At 36.3% G+C, this 20,137-nt stretch overlaps 1 protein-coding gene across 6 annotated transcripts in view; it reads left to right on the top strand.

Moving 5' to 3' along the window:
* LOC120516152 (histone deacetylase 9) overlaps nucleotides 1–20,137 on the top strand; it is a 710,327-nt gene that overhangs the window by 509,887 nt on the left and 180,303 nt on the right. For 4 of the 6 annotated variants that reach the window (XM_039737623.1, XM_039737622.1, XM_039737624.1 and 1 more), the window contains one exon: nucleotides 6,199–6,477. In XM_039737623.1, coding sequence (XP_039593557.1) covers nucleotides 6,199–6,477 — 279 coding nt within the window. The other 2 variants (XM_039737628.1, XM_039737627.1) reach the window with 2 other exon arrangements.

Here is a 20,137-nt window from a genome sequence, read left to right as displayed (position 1 = left end):
ATGTCCGACTAGATATCCTTCCTGTTTCTGACATGCTCCTTGATAAATGACCAATTAACTGTTCAAAAATAAAAAGTGTTTGACATGTAGATCTTTGACTCATTTTGAGATTCTGCGGTCAACGTCTGTGGTATTTTTTTCTCAATAGAAATTTTAGAATGTCATCATCTGATACATTACTAATTATCCATGGTGATATATAAGCACACAATCCTTCTTGCCTCATAACTATGAACTTTAAGTTATTGCTAATGACAAAGTAAAAGGTCACACTGATATCATCATTTCAAAGATACCAGTAATTTTCTAAAGGAAATCCTGCTGCATCAGATGGTGGTAATACTGTAAATAAAATCAAATAATTGTACAGAGTTGCCCAACTTTACAGCTCAAAAAAGGGCCTTATATAATCGACTAAGATTGCTCACATACTAATTTTAGTAAAGCATGAAATCAGATAAATATTAATACACATTGTGTTTTCATATACATTAATAGTGCTGAAATAACAAAACTTCTCTGTAAATTTACATTTCCACACACATACATTTATAAAGCGGTGTTATTTTGTCATTGTAAATAAAATGTATTATTATTATTATTATTAATGTTTCTCCAACCTTTTTTAGTGAAAGATATGTAAAATAGAGCCAAACTATTAAAAGACTTCAACTGCAGAAAGAACAGAGTGTCCATTGGCATGGGCACTGGGTGAGAGGCCTGTCTATAAAAACACATCCCTAAACAGCATATCCTATCTATATTGTTGACGGGGGAGACCAGAATGTCTCAAGGACAATTCAAGTGAACATTGGGGAAAATGTGCAAACTTCATACAGACTAACTGGGAGGTATATGTTATATGAATTTGCATACTAACTCATAATAAATAAAATGCCCAAACATGTATTTAATATTCTGCCCAATTTTCTTAGTGAAGTTTGTGGTGGCAACACAACTAACAAAAACGACTAGAAAATCCAATGTACAGCTTTATAGCACTTTCTGGAAAATTGCCATAAGCTACCAGGATAGTCAAGAGATACAAAGTAATCTCTCTATCATGGTGCCTCTATCGTACTACAAACTGGGTTTTCTCCCAGTAAGCCATTCCTGGTAGTACACCCGTGGGAGGTGTCCATTTCCATCTAAACCACTACAACTGACACCTGAACAACTAATGATTTTTTACTCTAGGGCCCTTCCATATTGCTGAATTCCTCATTCTATCATGGAGAATTAGCCCAATAACCCTGTGCAGGACCCTCATTTCGGGTGCTTGGCTGCAATAGGTACAGGGTTACTGTCTGATCCTTAAATAAAAAGTCCCATCTAAAGATTTTGCTCCCGCTTCATCATTTTAGTCCAGTAAACTGCTTCCAAACTGCTCCCACTGCAATGATTCATTGATGTCTCTCATGGTCTCTTCTGTCCTCATTTGTGAACAATGACCTGAGGTATATTAAACTGATGTGTTCGGGGCAACTACTCTCTCATTACCATTAGGAATCGAGCTATGCCTTTCTGGGATAGAACCATGACCTCAGATTTGAGGTTGTTAATTCTCATCCCAATTCAATCACATTCAGTTGTTTCAATGCTCCAGTGTTTGGTGGAGATCAGTCCGATGAAGTCAAGAAGACAACAACATTCATATTAATGGTTGAAGTGCAACTAAAAAAGTTTCTCCTTTTAACTCACTGTGTGTCCCTGAGTAAGTAACTTCAGGTGTTTGTGCTTTAGGTGTAAAGAAATACAGTATAAGTTTAAAAACAAAAAGTACTGTATATTTCTCTGGTTGAAAAATACTTTGAGAAGGTATTCACTATAGAAGTCAAAAGTGGAACCAGGACAGGTGGAGGTCATAAGAGTTAGTCAGGGTCATGTGAAATGTATCTATGCTGTTATGTAGAATGCTGAATTACACAATGATATGCTAATACCCCATATTACCATTTATTAGGATTCATGGCTTTCTTTGTCATTGATTTTCAACAAACTAAAATCTCATGGGCCAATCACTGGATGTATTATGCAGCATGCTATGTTTTGCACCAAAAGTGATCTAACAGACCTGAAATTTGCTGACTCTTACATAGTTGATTTTTATTTTTGTATTTAAACTTAAGTGAAATGGTCTCCAATTTCTGAATCTACAAGGCAAAATATAGGCACCTGCATGATATTTTTATAATCATAGCGCTATAAATGGAAATAGTCAAGGAGAAAAGGCCTATGTTTACAAGTAGGAATTTCTGAATCATTACCCCAATTAAATGTGAGCAATAAAATTAACTAGAGCCGTGTTGCATTTAGAACCATTTTGTCTGCAGCATTACAGGCCTTAATGGATCTTTACAAGAGCAAATGGATTTAAAAGGTGGTATAAAAACACTTACTAATGCTATAAGAAGAAAGGTAATTCTCTGCTGGATATTTATAAAGAGCCTATGTTCTAAGGCCAATACATTTGCTGGGTGTAACTTCCAACAGCGTCAAGCTTTCTTTGATGTCCCATGTATTTGGGTTCAAGTGAAGCATGGTAATGAATGTATTTCCCTTTTTTCCTTGCTACCTCCGCTTGAAACTTCATTCTTATATTCAGGTTTCATTCCTTGTAAACACACGACTTCTAAAATCAGGTACCATGTTAGAAATATTATCTCATTTTTTTCCAGTCTTGTCTTTTAATATTTCCATTGTAACACTACACATTCAATACCATACACCAGGGGTGTCAAACTCCAGTGCTGGAGGGCCGCAGAGACTGCAGGTTTTCATTCTAACCATCTTCTTAATTAGTGACCAGTTGTTGCTGCTGATTACTTCTCTTAATTAACTTGACTCTGGCCCTTTAGTTGTTTCTTTTTCCTTCATTAGCAACCAAATAATAATGAGACACAAAACAAGCCACCACATCACATAATATCTGAAAATAAAGAAAGGTGAAGGTCTCAGTAAGGTTGATCTCTCAACTCACCAAAACATTTTGACAATGTTTGTTATGAAAAACAGAAAATCAACAGTTTTGGAAATGTCAGCTGTAGCAGAATGAGAGCAACAACAAGCCGTGGAATTAAATAACGAGTTTAATTAACAGCAAGAATTGTCTTCTCATTAAGAAACTGGTTAGAGTTTGAAGCCCCAGTTTAGCCGGTCATCTGATGGCTCGTTTCACGTCTCATTTCTGTTTGGCTGCATTTTAATGAGGAAATGAATCAATTCAGAGGACTGAATCATTCTAACAGGGCTATTAAAATGTGAATTAGCAGTGAAAATAGGTCACTGATTAGGAAAAGGGTTAGAATGAAAGCCTGTAGTTGCTGCGGCCCTCCAGGCCTGGAGTTCGACACCTGTGCCATACACCATCCATTTATATTTACTTATTTGGCTGACACCTTTATCCAAGGCGATTTACAAAATTTATGATACAATTGGTTACATTTCTTTTTTGATTTTCCATTTGGAGCACAGGCAGGTCAAGTGACTTGCTCAATGTCAGTAACAGGCTTTGAACCCACAACCTCAGGATTTGAAGTTCAAAGCCTTAACCACTACACCACACTGCCTGCCTATCTGTTTGTTTTATAAGTGTGGTAGCGAGGCGCTGTAGTCAGTACAACCATCTCATAGTTCTAGTAGAAGATTTTCTTCCCACATTACAGGGATATATGATGAATACTTGTCAGCTTTAAACAGCCTGGTATGAATAAGGTTGGGTGTTCATATGTGTGCCCAGTGATGAATCGTTTCCCATCTTAGGTCAATTTATGTGTTGTGCTCAATGCTGCCAAGAGCCTGAATAAGCCTATAAATGTAGATGGATAAAGAATAATCCTTAACTCCTTCAGGGCTGATGTCGACTTTTGTCAAAAGGAGGAGTTGACGATGGTAATCGACTGTAAACATTGACGAAACTAGCTGTTATGTTTTAGTTGGACTCTCGTTGCTAAAAGGAAAGTTAGATTCGTTGGTTTGACCGAGATTTCCTGCGCTCGCGTGAGTAGCAAGGCGCAAACAACAGCCAAAATGGGACTGACATCTGACGAGAGATCAAAACGAATCCATAAAGAAAAATATTCCATGGATGATGTTTTTCCTATTATTATTTCTGAACTGGACTATGACTTGTCGGACTCTGATTTTGATACAAGTGATCGAAAATGGATGTGAGGTTCCAGCTTCAGCTGATTGGTCCCCAGCTAATCGTGGTACTGACAATGTTTGCCAGGGAGAACTGCCACTTAACAATGACCAGAGGTAGAAGCCAGATTGCAATGCACTGCGACTGTGATCGCTGCTGCTGCCCCAGTGAAGACAGCCTGGCAGCAAGCTTGCTGCACATTCTTGTCAAACTGGCAGCCATAGCATGCAGCAACAGACGTTTTCTGTTGATTTCTGTGTTGAAACCATTGCTTTTCAGAAACTGTCTTTGGGAAAAAATATTCAGCCCTCAAAGAGTTAAAGAACAAAGACATTCAGACAATAAACTTCACATCTCTCATTTTACAGTTTTATCCGTTTCAAGATTAAAATTCCAAAAGAACTCAAAGGAGCCTACAATGGATGTAATACCAGTTTGGCGTAGGACTCATTCACACACACACACACACAAACATAGTCTCAAATAGTAGCCCAGTTCAGGAAGGACAATTAGCTACATTTTTGGGATGTGGAAGAAAATTCACTGAAAGGCTAAAACATAGCAGCTCCATACAGACAGTGCCTGAGCTGAACACATGGAACTTCTGTACCTGGAGCTGTGAGATGGCAGAACTAAACACTACCCAACCCGAACCCTTCATGCTGTTCACTTTATAGACTTGTTCTCTCTTTTATACATTTTCTTAACTCTGTTTATCTAATACAGAGGTAATTGGGAGCACTGGGCACATGGCAGGAATTAACTCGATACTTATTCACTAATATTATGTCAGTTTAGATCAGCCAATTAATAATTTCTTTAAGATTTAGATGGGAACTAGAATAACTGGGAAAAGCCCACAAGGACATGCACAACTCCATGCACACAGTGACAGGTCACAGAATCAGTCTGAGATTACTGGAGCAATGAGGAATCAGTGATGTCACCATAATGTTTTAAGAAAAATTAACATTGCTTATAATACATCTGCTTAATGATACATTTTAGAAATGGAAACGCAACAAATAGGAACACTGAACACATTCTGGCATCGATGCTGACACTATCTTGTATATTCTTAAAAGAAACATTGAAACTTATAAAATATGCTCATGATTTCAAAGTTGAACCTCTTAGTTCTTTATGAAATAAAAGTGAAAGTGCATGAAAGATGACTCCTGACACTCTTATATAATAAAATCCTTTCTGTTACTCCTGTTTATTAGACTATCTTTCTGTGAATATTTCTTTAATATTTTACACTTCCAGCACTGAATTTGCAATGAAGTCTATACTTTTTCAGCTTCAGGGTGAACAAACTACCAAGACATCAAGTTGAAGCAGAAACCTTGACAACCTTTAAGAAGATTCTGGATGAGATATTAGTGCAGCTTAGCTATTAGCTAAACAATTGGATTTGGTGGGCTGAATAACCTCTTCTTGTTTGTCAAATTTCCTATTTTCTTATGTTGTCTGAACTCACACAATCTTGGCAGTATCAGGTGAATGACAGAAATTGTACCTAAGCTAGGCATAGGACCCACTCATTGTCCATTTTACAACAAAAAATACCCCTAAATAAGCAGCATTTCTTTCAGTTCCTATTTGTTTACTCCCGTGTCAAGTACAATTTTTCCAGGTGTTCCTGTGAAACAGACTCGAGTCTGCAGCTGTTCCCTGGATAACGGCCATTGTTAGCATATCAGTCAGTGACTTTGCTTTCATTTAGAAAAAATATTTGCCTGTAATTCTGCCCAAGGTTGTGGCATCCCAGAAATGCAGCACATTGAGAAGATTTCTAACACTTGCTGTAGCACAACTGGGACACAAATGCTTTTTTTGTTTTTTACAAAAGCAGGCAGAAAGACTTGTGTGATGCTGTAAGTGCAAGAATGAGAGTGTGTGGGGGGGTCTCATCAGTAGATCAGTATTTGTGCCTCACTGGTAACTGTTAATAGCTAGTGCTATAGATATTTTTATTGTTAATCATATCAGATATCTTTTGCAATCAAATCTTTCCAATCTCTAAAAAATCCTTGTGCTCTCTCACCCAGATGCTGTCAAAGTCTATTGAGCAGCTGCGGCAGCCAAGCACCAATCTGGAGGAATCTGAGGAAGAGAATCACAAAGATCAGCCGATGCAGGAGGACAAAGCTCCCCACTGTGGCAGTATTAGGAATCGCAACCATAACAGCAGCTGCACAAGCTCCTCAGAAGAAGCTTTTGGAACACACGTGGCAGATATAAAAGTGAAAGAGGAACCACTGGACAGCGACTACGAAAGCCTAAGCAATCAAAGTGAGGCTTCGGAGCAGACAGCATTTATGCAACAGGTAAAGGGGAAAGATTTTGCTCGGAGATTGGTCATTAAAGCAGTTATTTGAATACCAAACAACACCAAACAATTAAAAAAAAAACACCTTATATGAACTTTGTCTGCAGTTTCCATTGTACAGTTCTGCAGCCTAAAATATTGTGTTGTTTCAGTTTTATAATCCTTACCTCCCTTGTGCCTAATGAATATTTTTTGTTCAGGTGCCAGTAAAGTGTTATGAGTTAAATCCTTTTTTTTTTCTTTTTTTTTTGATTTGGAGCTGTAAAGTTATTTTTGTAATATATGTTTCATCTCCTTTGTTATCTGTATATAATGTTTTAGTCTAGTGGTTGGCTTTTTTCTTCTTTTTTCCATGAGAAGGAGGCTAAACCTGTTGTCAGCAACTCTGTAAAACTGTAGATCTGAAAACACTGCAAATCCTTTTTAAATTCACAAGGTTTCTTTCCCTCTCGTTGAAAAAAGTTAATCTTAGTTTGTAATGCATTTGTGTGTAAATTTGTCTGTATACAACAAGAATTAAGATCAGCAAAATGTTGTAGCTACTTATCTGAACTTTTTATTTTAGCAAGTCTGTAAAGTCACTGCAGGTTTGTTTAAAAAAGATAAAACTGTCTGCTACAAACCAATTTATTCATTTGGTTGTTTTCATTTTTTTTTTTGTGTTATTTTCCCATTTTTATTGTAAAGGAAAAGGACACTGTATTATTTGTGACATAATACATTACATTAGTTTTGCTTGGAGCTGTCCTGTTAATCATGTGGAAATACCTTGAAGGAGCGATGTTGCCAAAGTAAAGCCTGCCGACACCTGTGGCCGTACAGTTTGTGGAGACAGCCGCCTATGCCCTTGTCCTGCTCTGCTGTTGTGCAGTATTCTAATATTTTTAGTTATAAGGCTTTGTCGAGTTCCTGCTGAGATCCAGCAGTGAAGTTACTCAGTAAGGCTGGACAGGAAATGCCGTATGGGAGCAAGAAGTCTAAGTGATTCATGTACTGAGGAATGCAGAGGGCTAGTATTTTACTTAGCATGTTGGAAAATTCACCCTTTCAGTTGATTTATTGTATGAGAAAACAACAAAAGGAGTAGGGAAATGGTTAAGGAAGCTTTTCAGAGAAACATTTCCTTTATGTTCCCAAATGCTGTGTTTACCTTTTAAAATTTAATTATTTTTGGCCTGTTTTTGTCTATTCCCCCCACCTTCTTCTCCAGCATCTCACTCCATGATTAGACACCCTTCTACTACTGGATGAATGTGTATGAATGAGAGGAGAAATACCCTCTGAGTCATGGAGGTTTGCCTGCCTGTGTGTATGTTTGTGTACTCTTTCCTCTCTCTCTTTATACATACATATATATATATATATATATATATATACACACACACACACATCCTAAATTGGACTGAATTGAGATTTTTTATGTACAGTATGTCTTATGTAAATGCACACTAAACACAGTATGTAGTGTAGTGCATACTATATACGAAGATGTTCTTATCAACAACCTAAATAGTTGTTCGCACTGTGTTGTATATATTGACAAAACAAACTTTTACAGTTGTAGAAGACTTAAAAAAAAAAAACAATCACCAAACAAAGCAATTTCACCCTTGCTCCTTATTTCCTTTATTTTTGATGTATTATATCTGATTTTATCCCTGATGGGAAGTATTTCTTTTATGTTGTTATTTACGTTTTGTATTATTTCCCACTCTTGCCTTCTGTTAATTTTTTAAAATAAATTTCAGTCTTTGCAATGCTCATTTTGGGTCAGTTTCAGATATTTTTTAATGTATATGCATGTTAGAATTACTCAGCCTTTCATGGAAAGATTTATCAGGTGGAGTTAAACACTGGTAAAAGGAATCTTATATGGACATTTAGCAATTACTACCACAGCTAATATAGATGACCATATTGATACTTCAATTTTTATATTAGTAGAGAATTTATCAGAAAGAATTAGTACAGTTTCTTTTGAATTATTCATAAAATATGCTAAAGCTCTCCGATATATAATTGAAAGACTAAAGAGCTGATTAGGTGTTGACAGAAATGGTTTATCATATATTGTACCTAAGTTTGAAGTCAGATTGAATGCATTACTATATTTCCAAAGAGCTAGGATCCTTTGAAGCAGACACCCATGTTCCACGTCCTGTTTAAATAGGACCCATCTTGTGCAGAAAGAAGAAAATGTATTCTGAAAAGTTTTATTTTTTTGGTGAGCAAACACTACAAGCACAGAATAATCATTGAATCTGTTATCATTACATTTTCTATATTGTTTGAACATGTTTTTAATTATATTGTTTCTGTTCATCTTGTTTTTCTACTTGAAGTCTCACTTCATTAGATTTAGTAGCTGGTTGACTGGGGTGCTTCATAGCCCCACTGTTAAGGAAAAATGCATCCAGCTATCCATTTTCCATTTCCACTCTTCCAACTGCATACTGCATGGATCCAAAGAAGATAGTGGCACACCATTTGAATTTGCTTTAAGCCAGAGCTTTACCTGAAATGCTGCCTTCTGGTTGAGTGATCAATGAAAGCTGATATTAGCTCATTCATTCCATTGCTCTAGTTTCAGTTCCGATGCTTTCTTTTTTCTCACGTACAGTGAATGTCGACTCATAACGCCTCCTGGAATATGAAAAGAACAGATGTTGACAGGTGACTACGGTTCCTCTGTATACTCAGATCTTTCACAACATGGTATCATCAGTTCTTCAGTTCTTCTTGGACATTTCTGTTATAGTTTTTTACATTTTATTTTAGCTATGACATGTTAATTCCATTAGAATATAAAGATTACTTTAGTTTTTCATCATTTTCATTGACAGTTTTGTAGCTGTGTTTCCATTGTATGTATGTGTGTTTATATATGGATGTATGTATATACATGTATGTATGTATGAATGTATGCAATGTCTTGTAAAATTATTCACCTCTTTCAATACTGTATATGCCATTATTGTTGAATTTGATTTAAAAGAAATATTTTATTTCAAAGCTGAAAGCTCAAACTGACTAACATGGCTGTTGAAATGAGTCACAAACTTGGGCTTTGATGGCATCCATCTATTCAATTTCTGAAACAATTCATTTGAAATTCAGAGTTGCATGGAGCCCGAGCCTGTCCGGAGCCCAAGCAGGAACTAATCCTGGATAGGGCTTTGATGGCATGAGTTTTGTTTTATCATGGTAAACGTTTACAATATTAATTATATACTTTAGATATGTAGAAATGGCTTTGAGGTACTGAACCAGTCTGACACTATTTAGTTATATGTTTCAAGCAAAAATCAGATAGCGTTTTTAGCACTAATGTTCATCAGAATCCTGCACATCCCTGTTAGCAAAGGATTCATGGATTAGTAAAACTACTTTCGTCATTCCCTAATTGAGCCTTCTCACTTGTGTGGCAATTTTCTTCTACGTTTGCTTTTGCACTGCATGGTCAAGTCATACAGGATATGAAAAAAAGACAGAATGAAGATAACATCTAAAAACCTGTAGTGATTAGAGTAAGCATCATTAAAGAAAATGTTAGTAACAGCTGTTTGCATACTGTATATAATTAATTTAAAAAATTGCATATTGTAAAAGTGATATATTTCCATTGTCTTTATATAAAAGTATTCTTTATTCGTCAGATAGTTATACAATGCTGATATTTCCAGATTCTTGAAACTTTCCATAGGCTTATAGCAGTCTGATCATTTTATGCAGAAGGTATTGAAAAGATTATTTGAGCAGTAAGGCTGTATATTTGTATCTGTTAAGACACAAATACCGAATGGTACCCTGGAACAAGGGATACAGCAGAATACACAATTGTTGGGTCTGTTGCTGCACCCTACACAAGGCCTCTTTTTGTCCCAGATTTGGCTGACTGGTGCCTGTCTAACTCAACTGATGTGATCTTTTCCTACTTTATAATTAGACAAGAGTGCAGTCTAACATACATCACAAGCAAAACACATTAAACATTAGATTTACGCGCAAAATTAACTATACTCATTTACCCGACAGTTCTTTGTTGTGATGTCCGATTGACTTGGAAGAAAACAAAATCAAACAATCAATTAGTAAGTACCAAGAAAATTACAAAAAAAAAACCTTTTACAGATGGATAGGTGGAGCCTGAGAAGTCGCACAGTTGGCTGAATGGCATCTGGATACAATAATGTATGTTCAGGTTCTTTTAAAAGAGAAACAGGTGACAACACTAGATCAATTATAAAGAGCAAGAGATTTCTTCTTAACTTGTTGATATTGTAATAAAAAAGCACTGGTTTCAAAAACATCAAAGTTAATGATTTAAAAAGACTAAGATGCATTATACTGTAGCATTTTGTGCAGTTAGCTCAAACTGGTCCTATTAACTGAGCAGTTCTACACAATGGAAACTGGTAGGGGAAGCCACCATGAAGCCACAACAGAAACTTTGACATGGAGGCCAAGTTCATTGACGGTGACTGGAGAAAGTCTTCATGAGTCAACAGTTCAGCACAAATCAATTCAGACTAAAAGGAAATCCTATGTCAGTAATTAGACAAAGCTTCTATGTGTGGCAGAGTGGCAAGAAACTCCAACCCATGACAACAGGCAAAACTTTTTTTTTTGGTTCAAAAAAAAAAACTTTTATTCGCTACATATTAAGTACAGCGCTTCATCTAATGCAGATCATTCCTGCTCTCCAGCACAGTGGTGGCAGTATTATGCTTTGCATATGTTTGTCATTTGTAGGGAACTGGAGAATCATCGGGACAGAGGGAAAAATGAAGTTACACAAAGCCAAATATATTGTCCTATCAAAAACGAAGGTAATGGCCTTGAGAGGCTCATTCAATATCTTGCCTTCAGTTTGTACAAAATAGCTTTGAAAATTGTGGTCCATCGATTACCTTCAAACAAAACGATAAAGTGTAAGTGAACTTTCCATGAGGAACTGAAACTGCCCCAATTTGCAGAGCAGGTAGAGGCTTTTCCAGCAAGTGCCACAGCTGATCAGGATTGTTAAACTAGATCTGGACTTACACAATCAGAAATCTAGAATTTTCTTAGTAATTTTTCTTAATATGGTATTAGCAGTAGTAAAAATCAATTTGAGCATTCAGGTTTTGATTGAAATATTTTTTTCAGATAATGTGTGTACTTTACATTTAGTTAATAGAAATGTAACGTAACTTAATTGGAGGATTTAATGCTGCACTTTTACATGGTACTATATATATATATATATATATATATATATATATATATATATATATATATATATATATATTGTGACAGATAGGGGGCACTGTCGTCCCCTTGAACTCTCAGATCAGACACCAGATAAAAGTCCAAATGTTGAATCTATTTGTACAATACTGTGCAAAAAGCACCCTCCACTCCACAATACTCATAGACTATATCAATAAACAATAACAATAATCAATCCTCCTCTCCCAAACACATTGTTCCCTTCCTTCCAACTCAGCTCGCCCATCTGGGATCTACCACAGTCCTTTATAGTCCTCGACCCGGAAATGCTTCTGATCCCTCAGTCCATGTGATTATCCAGCACTTCCAGGTCAGGTGAAAACTCCTTTTCTTCCTCGGCCCGGAAGTACTTTATTTCTTCCGTCCTCGTGACATGGAAGTACTTCCTGGCTATATGGAGAGTATAAATCCTTGATCCTCCCTGCAGCATCCTCTGGTGGCCACCATGGTATCCAGCAGGGCTGTGAAGGAAAACTCCAAGGTCCATGATGCCCTGCAGGAATTCGGGACATCTCCACATTGCAGGGAGGGCTCCATCATATATCACTATATATATATATATATATATATATATATACTATATATGTGTGTTTTGTTTAAAAATACATTTGCACAGTACCCCAATATATTTAAGATTTTATAGATGTAGCTTGGAGCACATATTGTGATAGGGAAACATAAATGATTTGCAATGTTGTGGCTGTCAATTAACAGACATACATTTGCATTATAAGTCTTTCAATTTACAAGGACTAGTGGTAAATATCTAAAAATAAGGGAAAAAATTGAACATTTACTTTTGAATGGTTCAGTTCCAATATTTAAGAGGGCTCCTAGCAGACTTAGTGATAAATGCTTTAATATTCTAGAGCCAAAATCCCACTTCAATGGGCTATTTTTCTGATGCTTATGTTTTCATTTTTTACTTATTTTTAGTGCATTTATGTGAATTGTTAGTATTTTTAGTATTAAAATTACCTGCATTGCACCAGCATTTACTTGTATCATTATTTTGTAACATTGTATATGTCTTTTGTATTCATAGCTCTTCCCCTATGTTGTTGTTGTTGTTGTTGTTGTTGTTTTTACATGCTAATGTACCATTCTACATACATGCAAATTTGCTAATTGTTTTCTTGTTTCATTTTTTTGGTTTCTTTTGATTTATTTATTCTTAACAGAATTGTAAAAAAATTAAATAAATTCAAATGTTACAACAGAATCCCTCTATATACATGCTAAATGCATATTTCACCAATAAAATGTGGAATAAACATCTAACATGCATTATTTTTATATGTCAAACCATTTTATTACGTGTTATTCTAATTAAAATTCTCAGTGTCCTAGATATGTGTTTAAAGATTAAATATAGAGAAAAGTCATACATTTTATAAAGGCTCATTAGGAAAACTTCCACCCGAAACAAAAAATGCTATGCCCTTTGTTTTCAGTACAGTGCTCTAGGTATAGTTAATAACACGAGAGAGTTTCTGATTCAGAGAACGTTTTGTAGTAATTCTGTGTGGCATGATGGTGCAGTGGTTAGTGCAGAGTACTTACAAGTCCTAGGTCCCGTAGTTTGAATGCCAGCACAGGCATGGAGTTGCTAATACTAATTATATCTGCACTGTTTTTTCTCTGGTTTCCTTCTCACTTCCCAGAGGTGTAAATATTTTCTTAATCAGTGACTAATTATTTGGCCTGCTATAAGTTAGTGTGACCTTCGATGGGCTGGTACTCCATCCAAGGCTGGTTACAACCATGTGCACAATGCTGTTGGAATAGGCACCCACTCCTATGACCCTGAACTGGATGAGCAGGTTAGTGAATGAATGTGTGGACTTCTAGTCCTTTTAAACATTTAACTAAAACATTGGGTTGTTTCTGTGTTTAATCACATTATTACATAAAAGACAAAAGTGAATTCCTATTGAAGACAGTTCACTTTGTCCATGTCATTCTACAGTTTTGTCATTACCATTATTGCTGGGAAATGAGATGCAATTACTCCAGCTAATCAAAAAGCAAAATTCAACACATGACCTGCTGTCTTTTTCATATATAGTACCAGCTTGCTTTAAATCCATCAGAACCATGAAACTTCAAAGGAGGAATTGCAACTCTTCATTACCCCTCAGATTAGTAATATTTAGAGGCAGTAAGCACTTTTTTTTTGATGGTTAGGCTTCATGGCAGACGGTGTAGGGACCTGCACAAAAGGATGTAGAGTCACCAAATGAAAGGTAACTAAAAAAATGTCTGAATTGTGGCATGTCTTTCCCCTTGTGAAACAATAATGTGCCACAGAAACAAAATTCTTCTTTGCTGAAGATCTGATTTTTACCTACACACTAAACACAAATGGCAGCCAATTAATGCATTAAACTGATAAGTGTGAGTCCTTAGGTGATGCAGTGTTTAGACCTGTAGGCTCACTGCTCCAAAATACACTGAGCTTGACACCTAGCTAGGTCATGGTTTGTGTCAAGTTTGAACATTCCTCTCATTTATGTGATTTTGTCTCCAGGTATTACTGTTTGATCATATAGTAAACTGAGTCAGCATGAATGTGTGAGTTTTGGGTGTTTGCATTTGTGTGACCTGTGATAGATTGGCACCTCATTCAGGGTTGTTTTTTTTTTTTCCTTATATGTTTTGGTGCTGAGACAGGCTTTCCCTGCAATTTTTCTCAATTTATCACAATAGATGATTGTGTAGTAATATCCTATGCTAGACAAACCATAATCTCTGTAACGTCTCCAGATCCACACTCTACAAGGCAGATGAAATCCCTCCTGCTTATCCATTGTATGCCTGTTGATCTCCCTTTCAAGCTGTATTTCTAACTGCATATGCAAACCACCTTGAATTATCTGCAGAAGCAGAGCTCTACTCTGAGGTCATCCTGTATTGCTGAGCTTCATGCCCTATCGCAACTCTGCATAGACATTTACATGTACATTACAGTAGAAGTACAGGCAGCAGAAATTATTCTGAATGGGTTAAGCAAAAGAGGTGGTCACATTTCAGATTACAAAGTTGTGGGGCAGTTAGATTTCCAGATTTGGAAAGAAAACTCTTATCCAGCCTAACTTTCAGAAATTTGTAAGACAGTATATACTGTACATACTGTATGTCTATTCTGTTTGTGAAGTGCCTGCTGGCAATATCTACTCTCTCTCTCTCTCCACATAAATATATATATATATATATATATATATATATATATATATATATATATATATATATATATGGAAGAGAAGGTCTGTGATACGGTTTGCATATTTGCAGCTGGAGATCCACAAAGGCAGAAAATGAATCATGTATCATAAAGTATTTTTTATTCCTGAGCTTTCAACCCCTACTAGGGGTCTTCATCAGAGGATAATGCTTAGACTTACAAGAATCCAAGGCAATATATAGCAGTAACTTACGTAGGGGTGGGGACGGGTGGGTAGGTCCGTGTGTGTGTGTGGGGCGGGTTATTGGGTGTAAAGTCTTGTTTATTATGAATAAGTTCTTCTTAAGTTTGCATATGCTGAATTTATGTCAAAGTGTCTGTTAATGGTGTTCTCATTTGATAACCAGGTTTCAGCCAGCTCTCTAGCACTTTTAGTATTGGCTTTAAATTTTACTTGTGCATCATCCCAATTAAATGTATGTCCTGTTAATTTAGCATATGCAAACTTAAGAAGAACTTATTCATAATAAACAAGACTTTACAAACACACACACACACACGGACCTACGACACCTCCCCACCACCACCCCCCTCCCTGCCACGTAATTTATTGCTACAGTATATATTGCCTTTGATTCTTGTAAATCTAAACATTATCCTCTGATGAAGGGGTTGAAAGCTCAGGAATAAAAACTACTTTATGATACGTGATTCATTTTCTCCCTTTGTGTATCTCCAGCTGCAAATATATATATATATATATATATATATATATATATATATATATATATATATATATATAAAATCCTAAGCCTTTGTGCAACGATTTTATGTGACGTTTTTATATCACACTTTAAATCTGGCTCATTTTAAAACCTACAGATTGTCACAAGAAGAAACATGAGACATGGCAAAAGTTTGAGGTAGCCACCCGTATAATCTGTTTCCTGGCTGCAAAAGGTAAAAGTTTTAATGTAAGTCAAGTTTACAAGTTAGAGTTCAAAGCATAACTGAATTCCAGGGGAAAGGAGTGAGGCTTTATAGGACGTCTGGGGGAAGTGATGTCGTCCTCGGGGCCGGACGTGATGTCGTCTTCGTGCCTGGGACCGGAAGTGATGTTGTCCTCGGGGTCCAGGAACCGGAAGTGGCGTGTCTCGTGTCAAGGCAGTGGCTCCTGGTGGGATTTCCCAGGAAAGGTCTGCAGGGAACTCAGAAAGAGCATTAGTGCACCCCGCCCCCCAGGCATATGTATTTCCATATTTCTCCAAGCCCTTCAGCTGCCTCATACTCACACGGGTGTGACAATATATATGTTTAGTATCATTCTTTTCAGAATTTATTGAGCTTTAATGTGAAGTTGTTAGATTTTCAGATTCTTATTCTGTTTTTAAATTATAAACTAAAAAATATCAAGAACTCACATCTCTGCAAGACGAGGCTTTGTTCCAAAAGATTTAACCACGTCCGGGGCCAGAAATAAAAGACAAAGAGTAGGACAGCTACTGTACAGGCTTTTAATTGGTCGAAGCACCGTGCCAGATGCAGATCACGTGCAGCAAACCAGCAGCTGATCGAGCAAACAGGAGATAAAAAATAAAAACTATATTTGTTTCCCATTGTATCACCATTTAAGAGGGGGTTTTGGAGGAATGACCACGTCTACTAAGGATGCTTTCGACGCCCTTCTTCACATGCGAGTGGCAGAGATGCGATGTGGCTGGTGTGTAGCGCAGGCCAGGGGTGGTTGGTGAATGAAGCGAGCTGGAGGGAACCCCATAGTACTATTATATTTTACAGACAGCTAATGCTCTTAATATTGTATGTTTTTATGTTCTAATAATAAATGGCTCAGACTCCACAAATGTCCCAAAAGTTTCATCATCTACCACTCATAAATGTTATTTTTTAATAATAAACACACAATTTTAGTTATCTTTCATAAGGGTTTTTCCAAGCGATCTTACACCAAACATTAACAAGATCATGTACCTAGAAAACAACAGATGGCATGTTAAATAGCAAACACATTTTATCTTCAGTAAAATGCAAATATGCATATGCTTTAATTGTTTATTTTTATACAGTATCAATGTATGTATATGAATGACTCAGTTCAATATTTGGGGTGCCAGCTCAGCCAAAACCTTGTTTATTAAATTGCAGTTTAACAACAAAATGACACAAAACAAAGCGATTGTCTGTTCCTTGCACATCTCATAGTTACAGAGAATCGCCTCCATATTTTGTCTCCCCAGTTATAGCAGCCTGCTCCCTATAGAATCAGGGCTTCAAACACCTGCTTGGGGTGAGGGTAGGCGTCATCTCCTGGCGGCGACTATGTGCTATAAAAGAAACAAGAGATATGGCTAGCAACAACACACCCTCTTAACTAGTGTTGGTATTGATCAGCTTTCCTGAACAGTCCTGCAGGTCTCCAAGAATGCATGCATATATACATACACATCATAGGTGGCTCCTTACTTAGCTGGGATGCCTTTATAATGGAAGAGACTCTACAAGGGGGACTGTCTGTTGTGAATAGATAAACCCTTGATGCACCTGGGTGGCAGTATCCTGCTGGTGCTGCTCTCAGTGGAACACCTACAGAGCAACCTGGGACCTGTAGTCCTGGTGAACTGCCTTGCTAGGGTACTTGGGAACCACCAGATGGGGCTGCATAGAGAGGTCATCTCCCGTTTAAGGAGATCATGCCAGTCCCAGAAGTGGTTCCCAGCTGTGACATTGGGGCATCAGAAGTATGTCCCGCTTGTACATAAAAGGAGTCACTCGACATTCCCCAGAAGTGATTGGAGTTGGGAGCATGCGGACAGTTGCTGGGGGATGTTGAGGAGTTTGGCGAAGAGAGATGAAGAAGATAAGGAGATTGTATTGCTCCTGGATTAAGTGTATAGGGAAGCCTGTTTAGTGGCATTTCATTATAAATAAATCCTTATTTGAATTTGGGACTTGGTTCAGTGCAGCTGTGCCTGAGGTTTGGGGTGCTGTTACACCTGCTACAGGGCACACTAAATATACCTTTATACATTATATACATATATATATATACACACACTCAGAGAGAGAGAGATTGTGTGATGTACGTATGTCATAGAAAATAAAGCAGGGTTGCCATGTTTAATTAACAAAGGAGAGCACCTAGAATATAGGAGGAGGCGGAGTCAGTTGCTCTCACTGAGTGACTTCTGTGTGCTGTGGGAACAAAAAGAGACACTGCCATTAGTGACACCAACCATCTCGTCCCAGGGTGATATTGATGACCAAGGATGAGCCAGGAAGGTGATCTTCAGACATGATTGTGTGATTATATGTGCAAATATATATATATATATATATATATATATATATATATATATATATATATATATATTTACACACACACCTACTTACATGGTGCATGCAGTCAAAGCTCAAAGACAAAAAAAGATGTGTGTTGATGTGTAGTAAAACTAAGCTGAACTTACATTAAGAAAACTAAAACCACTTGAAAGGAAATGACAGCTTTTAAACCAACAATACAGAACAAATATAAATCTTTAGAACTTGAAAACTTAATCTTTTCATATTTTTGAATTTTTTCTTATTTGGTTTGATACTGATCAAATTTATTGCCAATTTAATTTATATTATTCACCTGTTTCTTGCATTTTTATTTGTAATCAATCAATCGAAAAAAATAAGGATTCACTTGATTCTTTTTATATTTTTTAGCCTCATTTAAAAACAAATAAGGAATCATTTAATTTATCATTTTTATTTAGCATGACATATTTTATACAAAGTATATTTTGTCATTGTGCTGTCCTTAGAAAGGAATTCTATTATGACACACATTTGCACTGCACATGTCGATTATAATACTCACATTGCGTTCATTTGTGACTTGTTCATGACACTCCACTTTCCCTCAGTAACTTGTATGCATGTTTCCATTTCCAGTTTCTTATAAAAAGCTAAGCAGCATTTTATTCCTTAAGCACTTTTGTGCAGTGTGGACAGATATACAAAACTAGATTTTTCAAGAGCTGCGTTCACAAATTGCTGTAACACTTTTACTACCAATAAAATAGAAGAAAGAAAAAAAACACAACTACGAGACCTGCTTAAACCTTCAAGCAAAAAAAATGGCCCTCGTCACATACTGTACACCAGGAGCTGAAATTGGAAACATATTCATCCAGATCTCCTCTGCAGACTTTGCTAAGGGCATGGATTGCTGAACATTTCCAAGTTTGCTGCATGTTTTCCTCAAACTCGTAAAGAATAATAGATTTAGTGTTATACTTTGTGTGTGGCCAAGCGTACGGAAAAGATGTTTCCTGCCATTTAATTTAATTAAATGTCTCAAGTGCCAGCCTTTGGCATATCATTCTGAACCTTCAAGGTGTTTGTTTTTTGTCAAAGAGGAGAATGGTGCAAAGGAATTTTCATTGCTTGTTCAGATGATTTGCTTAAGGTTAATGTAGATAAGATTTATTTTATTTACTTGAGTTATAAGGAAAAAAAAGTTTTAAACATGATGCTACATTAGAAACAGACAAAATATTTTTTGAATTATTTATACTTTTAAATTACCTTGTTTTGAACATTAATCACCTTAAGCAATTAAACACTTTAAATCTTTTAATATGCTAATGCAATATTTGTCATATATACATTATATATGTGTGTGTTTGTTTATGTGTGTGTATATATATATATATATATATATATATATATATATATATATATATATATATATATATATATATATATATATGTATATATATATATATATATATATATATATATATATACTGTATATAACTTACTTCAGGGGTCTCTGTCTCCGGTCCTGGAGGGCCCCAGTGGCTGCAGGTTTTCATTCTAACCCTTTTCTTAATTAGTGACCTGTTTTTGCTCCTAATTTAACTTCTTTTGAATTCATTTTAATTGACTTTTTTTTTAAGATTTGTTCCTCTGAATTTCTTCATCATTCCTCTGAATTGTTTAATTTCCTTCCTTAAATGGCACCCCAACAGAAATGAAATGTGAAGTGAGTGAGCCAACAGAAGACCAACTATGTCAGGGCCTCAAACTCCAACCAGTTTCACTCCAACCAGTTACTTAATTAGGTGCCAAGTCTTGTTGTTAATTAAACCCGTTTTTTAATCCCTTGGCTTGTTGCTGCTATAATTGTGCAATA

This window comes from Polypterus senegalus, chromosome 15 (genome assembly GCF_016835505.1).
Source record: "Polypterus senegalus isolate Bchr_013 chromosome 15, ASM1683550v1, whole genome shotgun sequence".
Taxonomy (NCBI): Eukaryota; Metazoa; Chordata; class Cladistia; order Polypteriformes; family Polypteridae; genus Polypterus; species Polypterus senegalus.
This window is presented reverse-complemented; position numbering and strand designations above follow the sequence as displayed.